The sequence below is a fragment of the Suillus paluster genome, assembly GCF_016628075.1.
Source record: "Suillus paluster strain FC165 chromosome Unknown EDB91scaffold_16, whole genome shotgun sequence".
Lineage (NCBI taxonomy): Eukaryota > Fungi > Basidiomycota > Agaricomycetes > Boletales > Suillaceae > Suillus > Suillus paluster.
Window position 1 is genome coordinate 89,324 of NW_024537576.1, and position 11,739 is coordinate 101,062.

Below are 11,739 nucleotides of genomic sequence, written 5' to 3' on the forward strand. Positions count from 1 at the left end.
TATTGTTGTGGGGCAGAGGAGGATGGTGTTATGCTGTTGGGGAGCGGTGAATCGAACCGAGGCCGCGTGTTACTCTGAACTGTTGCTGAGGGTTTCGCGAAGGAGCTGGTTTTCTTTTTCTCGGCGCGTCCTGTTGTATTCGGCTCCTTGTTGTCGGAGAACTGCTCTGTTGATGATTTTGGCGGCAGCAGGGGGGTAATGCCTGTTGCGCAGAAGCTTGAGTTCAGCAAGGGTGTGGGGGCTGATGGCGTCGACGATGAATTGTTGAATTGCGGGGGGAATATCGATTGGAGGGAGTAGAAACTCGGTTGGAGGGTAGATGCCTCGCGATGGCTTGTCTGCTGGATTGTGTTCACTGGGGACATAAGACATTCGAATTGCAAAACGCTTGGGTATAAGACGGATGTGCTCATGTATCTGTCTGAATACGAGGTTGACTTCTTTGTTGCGGCTTCTACCTTTCCACCATCCTTCGACCACTCCCATGTTGTCTCCATAGACGGTGAGCGTATTTCCGAGTTTGGGGAGAGTAGATAGGGATCAAACGAGAAGTTCAAAGCCGATGGCTTCCGCCCATCCAATATCTCTTTGTCCATTCTGTGTCTGCCACCCCGGAATGAGTCTCCAGGCTCTCCAGCGATGACCTATTACTATAGCTATTCCTATGGTGGAACTCGCGTCAGAGAAGGCAAGGGGGTTAGAGTATGGTACTGGTGGGTAAATTGGTTTGATGGCGCCGCTGTTTTGTAGGAGATCCGACCACCATATTAGATCCGCCTCGATGTCCTTAATGGGGCGGTGCGGGAGATAGGGTTTCTTTGCACAGATACCGAGCATGCTTTCTAGGGAAGTGAGGTAAGCTCGGCCGCGCTTTACTGCCTCGCAGGCGTGTAAGAGTTTGCCGTATAGTTCACGCACGTCTTGCAGCACGTGTCTTTCACGTCGACGCCAGTTGTGAATCGCTAAAAGATATTGTTGACTTTGGGTGAGCTGAGCGAGACGGTGCGATTCTTTATGTCCCAGAGAAATCCGATGCAGATGGTTGATGAGGCGAAGGGTTGGTCTTTCTGTCTTTCCCAGATGATTCCTAGTTCAGTGGATAGATCATCGATATCCGTCAGACTATAACTGAAGCGCTTATCGTGTTCTGATCTGGGAGATGCTTCTGATAGGTCTTTCAAGGGCCATGCACAGTCCTCGTTGAACTCTTCCCTTGACCCATCGTCAAACATGTGCCTGCCAAACCAGAGGCGGCTCCCGGATTGTTGCATGCCTTTCTCGGCAAGGTCTTTATTCCACTCGCGCTGTTGAAGGTTGTAATCGGCTAAGAATTCACGCGGGATGCGGATAAACAGGTGGTCATCTACCCATTTGTCTAATGGTCTGATGCCCTGGTGCCTGAAGATTTCGGCCCCGGCGTCTGCTACATGACCATATACTCCCGCCGATGGGGTGGCTCCAAATGCCATGCAGGTATCTATGCAGAATTCTGAGTCTGATACTCAGACTACCCCTGCTGGCCACTGCGACGGGTGAAGTGGAACGGTTCGGTAAGCTTCGGCGACATCTCGGGTTGCTACTTCTGAGCCTGTAGGTAGCCTCGAAATCAAAAGGTAAATGATTGAGAATTTGCCCCAAGTGGTGGGCAAGCGATCCGAGTCGATAAACGAATTAACTGAAGGATTAGGGAGGGTGCTAGTGAGGGAATGTGGGAAGGAGAAGTTTTGTACTAGTCTATATTTGCCTGGCTTGCCCGGCTTAGGAATGATGGATAGTGGCGAAGATTGAAAAGGGCCGATAAGATGTTTGAGAGTTGTGGGAAGAAAGGGACCTATGTATCTATCTTTCTGTAGTTCTTTCTGGATGACGGAATTAAATTCGGATAGGTATTCATTAACAGAGTCTTTGTTTGGAGGGATTTGTACATGTGAGATTAATGGGAAGTCTAGTATGAAACTGGAGCGGAAACCTTCTGGGATCTTTGAGAAGCGATTCAGTGCCTGCGTGTCTCGAAGCGCTCGTTCCCATGCAGTAGCTTTGTAGGGTGTGAGTGGTTTAAGTTTTCTGAGCGCGAGTACAGCGCTGGGCTCCATGCTCAGAAGAACCGCAGCCTGAACAGAGGTGTTTGTGGTTGTGGTATGTGCTGTCACAGCTTTCTTCGCGTTGCCAGGCAGTGCATAGCTGGCGGCCGTCTTTGGTCCAGAGCGCTTTCTTGATGCGCTCGGAGAAGACGTCGAAGAGGTTATCCCATGTTCGGGAGGCGGAACACTCAACTGTGCGATGCGGGTTGCGTCTGAGACAGACCGTGCAGCAAGGGAGGGTGGTGAGTGTATTGTGCGTGTCTCGAAAGGATCGCGGTTTCTTTTTCTGGTCTCTCGCCTCAGTGTTAGGCAATATTGGTCTCTTTTGTCCACTGAAAGCTCTGGAGCCTGTGTTTTGATTAACAGCAGGGATGGCCTGGTGTGTGGGGTATTAGGAGGTGCATGATGGCACATGATGGTATGGATTGAATAGTGGCATGTGATGGCCGATGTGACGCATGTTGGTCAATGATGATGGTTGCCGCACGATCATGATGACGAGCAGCGATTTTTGATGGATGAGGCAAAAACGCGTGATGCGGTTGGTTGATAACGGTTGTAGGAAAAATGAGGGGGGGTGGATTAGCAGACTACAGACGGAGCTTAGTTTTGTTAAGAGATCTCGCACCTGTTTAAGTGCGTTGAGAGCCTGATCGCGGTCCAAGTTGAAGATTTCCTCTCTCGCTTCGAGGATGAGCTCATGACTGAGTTCAGCTATAGACCAGCCGTGTGGGTCACCTGCTGTGAGGTGCCACATTCTGCGCTGTTGACTTTGGTAGAGTAAGAGTGCACGCTGTTTCAGGGTGTCAATGGCATGGCACCAGTGATGATTCTGCAGGGCTGTCCAAAAGCTGATGTGCATGTTGATGCGGTCTTCTGGCCATTCTTGTTGCTTCATGGCGATGACCATGCAAGGGGCGGCTTCATTGAACTCTTCCCATGAGAAGTTTTCGTCTTTGGTGATGACGGCTTTCAAGTCGCGGGTCTCGTCTGCGTTGACCCACGTCTGTTGGCCATCTGCTCCTGGGAGTAGGATCAAACCTCGCGACTCTGTCGATAGGAGGTTCTTCTTAGCTTCATTTAGGCCTTTGTTGGTGAAGTAATAGAGTTCGCAATAGTCGCCTGCTTTGAGTTTTTGGACTGCATAATTGGAAGGAATAATGACGGGAGTAGTAGGTATCTTAGCTGTAGCGACTGGGACGAACTTGGATTTGTTTTTCTTGTGCTCTTCTTTGTGTGCTGCGGTTAGCTCATCTTCGAGCGCTTGTTGGCGTTCTTGTTCCTGTTCGGTAGCGAGACGACGGGCCTCGTGGGCTCGTCTGGTCTCTGCTTCTTCTTGATCTGCCCAAGCGTCTTTCGCTGCGTCGTTGTTCAGAGTCCAGATTGCTGCTAGAGCTTCTGCTGCTAGCACGTTATCCACAATGCCTTTTTCTATCAGACGCGCCCTGGCGTCTCCATACTCGGCTGTTGTGAAGTCTGGTAAGACTGCATCACTTGGGATTGTCTAGCATGAGAACTGTGTGCTAGATTGAATGAGCAAAGACAGAGAGCTAGGGCTGCTGTCATCTACGATAATAGGTATTGTGTGTGGACGAGAACAAAGAGAGTTACTGTCACACCGCTTACTCACGCGTAGAATAACTTCTGCGTTAGCCTCGTTCCTCGGCTAACTCAGAAAACCCACTTGGTCTCAATCATTCCAGTTGGTCCCTGTTGCATTGTTGTGTGGGATTTTCCAGGAAGCCTCCTCTAACTTACTACCTGCACGGTAGACGTCAAGTGACTCGAGTCCCATATTTTATCCAACAATATTCTCTCCAACTGTCTCGTCTAGACCCTCACAAACGCTCACACTTTGTCATAGACACCATACTACTCATCATCTGTATTACCAATAATGTGAGTTCAATAGCCCTATACACCACAAGGTCAGAATCACTTGCCCCGAGGCCTCCCGCGGTCATTTCACTCAATATCTCCTCCAGTCACCTTCAACTCAAGCCCCACTGTGCCACATAGCACCCGACCTTCTTAACTTCCACTCTTCCCCCGGCCAATCCTCTCCTCCTTCACCCATCTTCTTCTGTTCACTCCTGCTTCTCCTACCCTTCTTCTTTCAGTCATGAATTCTCTCACACCATCCACCAACTTTTTTCATTCAGCATCCGCATTGTTATTCAGTTCTCTGTCATATCAATGTTGCCCCACTAGGATTTCTCTTCTGATGGCCTCATGACCTCCTCATGTCATCCACTCTTCTTCTTCAATGCCACATTTTGCTACTGCTTTGTACAAATCATCCCACTTGGTCTATCTTCATTGTTATGCTGATATTTTCAGTTGGAACAGGTGAGCTGGTTATACCCTGATATTTCCAGTCCTTTTCAGCGCACATATGAAGCCTTCCCCCACTCAATCTTGCACACACTGCACTATGAACCACAATCATGAACCGCATGGGTAAACAATCCTCTTCCTTTCATACACTGTGCTGCCACTGTCAGGGTGCCCCAATATCTCCTGTCAGACTCAGATCTCTGTTCACCTCCATCACAGTTCACCCACCACGGGGCCTGAACTATACAACCCTTCAAGCTCCTCAATTGGTAGGTCATTCATATTCAAGAATCATTGGACTCACTCCCATAATAGTCTTCTACACACATACATATGTGGAGTGGTATGAGCAGCTGAGTCCGTGAAGTATGTTCATCATACAGCATACATTCTTGCTCAGATCTTCTAAGTTACCCTTTATTTTGAATGACCTTATTGTTCTTTGGAGACATTTGGGGCAGGCTGTGTATGGACCTACAAACGAATGACAAGCCACCGAGTGATCAGCAACTCAGAATGTAATTCAACAAGGACTTTCCAATAATTGTGTACCTCCGCTCAGCCACCTCCAATCAATACCCATGCCCGTCTTCTTCGTCTTGCTCTCGATATCCTTCATCATCACGCTCTCGATCAAGTATAAAGATTTTTTTTCATCTCAGCAACGGAGCAAGATAGATACCACGATTCAAGAGACATTTATTAGGTGCATATAGCCTTCTTTCAGTACCTGCGAAAGTCTGACCTCTGGGCACTTGAGTCGTAGATGAGGCGTGCACATGGTGCATGGCGCATGGCCTGCACTGCCCAAGGTAAAACATCAACATGCATCTTGAACTCTTTTAACAAGGGGAATTCTGAGCATTCCATGATTGTGATAGTGTACGCAGTGGTTCTAGTATTGAAATAAAGAATTGCAACATCAATGAAACTTGCAAAATCAAAAATTTTCAGGACCAACAGGACATGTATGAACCCACTAATCCTCACTGTTAGAAGGGTGGAAAGGTTGGAGAGGTTGGACCATGCTGCCATTTGAGCAGTGGATAAAATAGATGTTTGAGTTGATTGCATGAACAGACAGTGGCATGAGTTCTAATGTGAAGTTCTTATGTCGAGAATACCTTGTTGATTCTCATGCCCAATCCAGGGGGAATTACCACTATGCTCGTCAAAATATGCACAAGTACTGCTCCCTTCCCCTACCTGTGCTTGCTTGTCCCCACCTTTAGAAAACACAACTTCAATCAAAGGCCTCCATGAGCCCTTCAAATGGTGAACCTGCCACTGTCAACCGAGGTTTTCAGGAGGTTCTTGATTGCAGGAAATGTCCCAAAAACACTGAGTGTCTCTTTGTGTTCTGTCTACTTATTCCTTGACAGTCCTTGACCCCCGAATTTCATTCAAAGGTCTTTCAACTGACTGCGGCAATGACCACACACTTCAAAGCCACTTGGACCACGCAAGGGATCAGATGTGTCAGTATTATCGAGACAACTACCTTTCATTGCAAGCTTCAACTTCCCCTGTTGCTCCTCAACCTGCAGCAGCAGAAACTTTATCTGGATCATCACAGAAAGTCAATTTCACAGCTTGGTACAAAAAAACACCCAATGAACTTGAGGGATGAGCTCAAGGAGTACTATAGGCTGCTCATGGAGGACTTTTATGCCCGTGACCCCATCCAATGGTGGGCAGGCCACAACTCACAATTTCCAAATCTCTCGCATCTGGCTCACAATATTCTCACTATTCCTGGTGAGTTCAACCTGCTCAAAACTATTGTCTATAGGTATACTAATTTTGCACACTGTGTAGGCTCTGCCGTCACTATCGAGCACATTTTTTCGGGTGGCTGTGATATGATTTCCCTTCAACATGCTAGTCTCCAACACAAGACTATTAGGACACTAATGTTGGTCAAACAACGGCTGAGCCTGGCTCGTAATGCCTTCACGGTGATTGATTGAATGATACTCATTTGTACTACATACTAGCTACTGTAATTCAGTATGGTTTCATCTCCCATATGACTGTATTGGCCAGTTGTATGACCATATAGTGACCCACACCGTACTATCAACAATATTGAGTACACCATATGACATACAGTACGATATGGGCAGTACCCATATGGCTACCATACAATTGTATGGCCATAACTGTGTACAGTTATGGTGACCGGCCCTAGAAAGGATTGACACACATAGACATCCCATGAAAATACATATTGCATGATCATACAACCATTCAGTACAGTGCCACACCCTCAAGCCATCACAGTAAACCATCAAAGAAACCTCCAGAAACCTTTGTTCACTGCAAGACACCTCACCTCAACTCCAAAAACCATTGATACAGTGCCACACTTCCTAGCATCAAGACCTTGCTGGAAATAAACATGTCAGCAGCACTGTTACAATGAAGAGAGTTGAAACGTACACAGGTGGTGGCATAAGGTGACTTCAAGAATTGAATTAATTAACTCTGCCTTCCTCTGAGGACCTCCAGAAGATAGCTTCGCCTTCCAAACAGATGGCATATTTTCCTGATATGTGCGAATAGCAGTGCCCACAGCTTCCCTGACAGCAGCTGCATGCAGAGATTTCATGTACTGCTTGACAGCAAGACAAACAGAGTCTCCATCCACCGAGCGTTGCTGGTCCCAGAGATAGAAAGAGTATTCAAGAATAATGATGGTTGCTAGTCACTCAATAATCAGCAGCCTCATTTTGATCTCACCTAAACCTTTACCTGAACTGAGCTGCACAATTTGCTCCAATGTTGATGAGCCAGAAGCCTAGCACAATATTAACATCAGAATTTTGTGGATAGGTGTGTGACCTGTGGGACATACCAAGGAGTTTAGGCTAGATTTCATCTCCTTATATAGAGGGTGGGTATCCTGGTGAAATAATCATGACATGGTCTTTGTGAGCTGAGGATCAACACACTCACATTCTGTGAATAAATTGAGAATGTCATCGGTCAGTGTGGCTTGAAGTTGATGGAGGATAGGCACAGACATCCTGTGAATGGATGGGGAATGCCTTGGGTCACCAAGGTTCGAGGTCGACAGAGGATCAGCACACTCACATACTGTGAATGGATGAGGAATGCCTTGGGTCAGCAAAGCTTGAGGTTGACAGAGGATCAGCACACTCACATACTGTGAATGGATGGGGAATGCCTTGGGTTAGCAATGCTCGAGTTCGACAGAGGATCAGCACACTCACGCTCTGTGAATGGATGGGGAATGCCTTGGGTCAGCAAGGCTCGAGGTCGACAGGAGATCAGCACACTCACGCTCTGTGAATGGATGGGAAATGTCTTGGGTCAGCAAGGCTCGAGGTCAACAGAAGATCAGCACATAATTGTCTTACCCTCTGTGAATGGGTGGGGAATGCCTTAGGTCAGCAAGGCTCAAGTTCGACAGAGGATCAACACACTCACAATCTGTGAATGGATGGGGAATGCCTTGGGTCAGCGAGGCTCGAGGTCAACAGTGGATAAGCACACTCACATACTGTGAATGGATGTGGAATGCCTTGGGTCAGCAAGGCTCGAGGTCAACAGAGGATCAGCACACTCATGCCCTGTGAATGGATGGGGAATGCCTTGGGTCAGCAAGGCTCGAGGTCGACAAAGGATCAGCACACTCACAATCTGTGAATGGATGGGGAATGCCTTGGTCAGCAAGGCTCGAGTTCGACAGAGGATCAGCACACTCACCCACTGTGAATGGATGGGGAATGCCTGGTGTCAGCAAGGCTCGAGGTCGACAGAGGATCAGCACACTCACTCTCTGTGAATGGATGTGGAATGCCTTGGGTCAGCAAGGCTTGAGTTTGACAGAGGATCAGCACACTCACCCACTGTGAATGGATGGGGAATGCCTTGGGTCAGCAAGGCTTGAGTTCGACAGAGGATCAGCACACTCACCCCCTGTGAATGGATGGGGAATGCCTTGGGTCAGCAAGGCTCAAGGTCGACAGAGGATCAGCACACTCACACTCTGTGAATGGATGGGGAATGCCTTGGGTCAGTAAGGCTCAATGAGGTCGACAGACACATACAACCTGTCAGGCAATCAGTAATTTTGATGGTGAGCAGGGCTCGGGGTACAAGGTGTATGGACACACTCACATCCTGTCAACAGAGTCAACAAGGTTCGAGGTTGACAGAGCATCAGAACACCGACAAGCTACCAATGAAAAACCAATGTTGTTGGTGAGAAAGGGTTAAGGTCGATGGAGGATTGATACACTCACATCCTGTGAATGTGTCAGCGATTTCATCGGAGAGCAAGGGTTAAGCTCGACATCTAAAGAAGATAAACACACATACATGCTGTCAACAGATTCCCAATTTCTTCCGTCAGTAAGGCTCGAAGTCTGACGGGGGATCCATTCAGATACACTCACTCGCTGTCAACAGAACAGTATTGTCATTGGTGAGTAAGGCTCGAGTTCGACCGGTGATAACCACACTCACAACCTGTCAACGGATAAGAAAATTCTCTGCTCAGCAACGCTCGAGCTCAAAGATCGATCAACACACTCACTGCCTATCAACAGATCAGTAGTCTCATTGGTGATCAAGGCCTGACGTCGACGGAAGACGAAGACACTCACATCCTGACAATGGATTATCAATATCTTGGGTCAGGATGGCTCGAGCTGGGCAGAGGGTGAATACACTCACTCGCTGTCAGCAGACCGGACATTTTATTCATCAGTAAGGCTCGAGGTCTGCGGTGATGAACACACTCACAACCTATCAACGGATTGGAAAATTCTTCGTTCAGCAAGGCTCGACATACAATCAACACACTGACGCTCTATCAAGAGGTCGGCAGGCTCATCAGTTACTAAGGCTCAACAGACAATCAACATACTCACGTTCTGTCAATAGGTCGGCGGGCCCATTGATCAGTAAGGCTCGCAATTGAAGGAGAATAAACACACTCACATACTGATAATGGATCAGCAACGTCTTTGCTCAGGAAGGCTCGAACTTGATGCAGGATCTACACACTCACAGCCTATTGATGTAATTTACAACCTGCCCGATCAGGAAGGCTGGTGCTCAGTGCTGGAGGAACACACTCACATGCTGACAACAGATTGAGGCAATGTCATTGGTGAGCAAGACTGGAGATGGACGAAAGATCAAATACACTCACATCCTATCAACAGATGAGCAATGCCAGTAGTGGGTAACGATCAACCTGTTGATGGAGGAAACATACTCACAGCCTGTCAACGGATCAGCAATTTCGTCGGTCAGCAAGGTTCGGGCTCGACGGAGGATTGATGCGCTCACTTCCTATCAATGAATGGGCGATGTCTTCAGGTCAGTAAGGCTCGATCTCGACGGAGGATCAATACACTGACTCGCTGTCAGCAGATCGACAATGCCTTCGGTCAGCAGGGCTGGGGCTCGATGGAGGATCAACACACTGACCCCTTGCTGTCAATGGATCAATACGTCCTCAATCAGCATGCCAGAGAGAATCAGTATACATACTGCCTGCGAGCAACCGCACACCCTGAATGAGTATTTTTCGAACATTCCAATAATCTTACATATATATGTGGAAACCAGGCACCCAACTTGCCTATTACCACGTCATGACCCTCGGGTTTTCGAGATTTCCTAAATATGCCAGACGAGGTCGTCTGAGTGGAGTCGACAAGTTCCGCAAGGGTTCTACCAACAATGTCAGTTGTTCCTCGCTACAGACGAACAAGAATGAAGGAGTTGCCTTTCAACTGCATATTTCATGCAGAGCTCTAAGTTGGTCTGTTGAGTTGAGACGAACAATTGCTTGAGCACTTGATTATCCAGAGTCTCCGCTGTGCGTGCAATGAGCGGCCCGCAGTCTGCACCATCCTTGTCCATGTCTGATATGGGGTGTAGATCAAATGTTATCATGTACGACAATTCAATGGTTAACCGACTTACTGGGGAGGCATACGTGACATTTTGGAGGTCGTCGTATGTCCTTGGAGTTGTATAGGAACTTTAACTGTGGCCCATTCGCAAATGACTCTTCAGCGCTCTTTGGGGCCAGTTCTCTAGCATCTTTCCTAGATGCTCCGTTTTCTCTCAGCTGAGCGAATTCGACATTGTAGGAGGCATCGAATTTGGTGAACACTACTATCACTGGAACTAAGGATTGCGAATCACTCGATTGTTCATGATGTCGCATGCGAAAGCTTACTGGTCCCTGTGTCACAGTGAGAGAAAAAATTGAGTTCCCCTTCAGTGAACGACCTGCTCGCCTCATCCATTGGAATACAATACCTATGCCACAGAAGTGAGCTAGCACATGTCGCGAACTTGATCGATGATGACTACCATATGATATGTATTCGATCCTTTAGGCCTCTTCTCTCGGAACGGCTTGCGATAAATGCCTTCACCTTGTCGAATTCGGATTGCCCGCCCACTTCGAAACCACGTGAATCGTGGAAGATGAATCCTGGGTTGCTTCGAAACACCATCTCATTCTCAATATCGTGCTCTCCACGCTGATAACGCATCAGGTGATGTTGCCAATTCAATGCACGTGTACGTGTACACATTACCTCTCTGGATGCCTTCAAAACTGCGGCATCGATCTGATGTGGATGGGTCAATTATCACCACCAGCCTGCTACTAGTATGTATCATTATTCACACCTTTTCCCCGGAGCTATCATATATTTCTGGGTTCTCCTGTGTATCGCATACCCTCTTGAGGATAGTTGTTTTTCCTGCATTCGCTCTCCCTATTACGAGGATTCGGAAGCGTTCGCATTTCTGTCTTATCTTTGAAGGATCCATTGAGGAAGGCAAGGAAGACTGGGGAGTGCTTAGCTTAGGCTTCGGTTATAAACACTGGCGTGTGTGAACTCTGTGAGTACCCAAGTCACATCTAGATTCTATGGCGCTGGATCTGTTCAACTATTCTTCACATGCAAAACTCACACACGCACAGATGCCACACACACACAAACGAGACGCACACACATAATCACTCCGTCGCATACACTCTCGTACCATAGAAAAATTAGTACTGCACTATTAGATCTGACATGATTCAATAATCAATTTATATTGCAGACAAGGCTGCTGATGAAGGGTTCTATAGACGAATCTTTTTAAGGCCAGGCTGGTAGACGAGATGGAGCGATGAGAAGTGAGTAGGTCTCCGAGTGAAACGCACTGAGAGTCGCCAGCATTGGCAGCAAAGCCTCGAATCTTTTTAAGGCCTGGCCGGTGGACGAGACGAAGTGATGAGAAGTGAGTAGGTCTCGGAGTGATGATCAATTTA

At 47.7% G+C, this 11,739-nt stretch overlaps 2 protein-coding genes across 2 annotated transcripts; both read right to left on the reverse strand.

Moving 5' to 3' along the window:
* Positions 1–2,269: 2,269 nt before the first annotated feature.
* On the reverse strand, positions 2,270–4,045 carry EDB91DRAFT_1272466 (uncharacterized protein; the record flags this gene model as incomplete). Its single annotated transcript, XM_041324598.1, has 4 exons — positions 2,270–2,293; positions 2,710–3,585; positions 3,840–3,911; positions 3,974–4,045. 4 exons carry the CDS (start codon positions 4,043–4,045, stop codon positions 2,270–2,272), a joined length of 1,044 nt encoding a protein of 347 aa, XP_041178888.1.
* A 6,609-nt stretch (positions 4,046–10,654) lies between these two features.
* Positions 10,655–11,342, reverse strand: EDB91DRAFT_1328319 (uncharacterized protein; the record flags this gene model as incomplete). The annotated part of the gene is made up of 4 exons (XM_041325276.1): positions 11,106–11,342; positions 11,012–11,044; positions 10,782–10,954; positions 10,655–10,727 (listed from the first exon to the last, which is right to left on the reverse strand). Coding segments are annotated over exons 1-4 (423 nt in total), but the record flags the coding sequence as incomplete, so codon positions are not given.
* Positions 11,343–11,739: the final 397 nt, after the last annotated feature.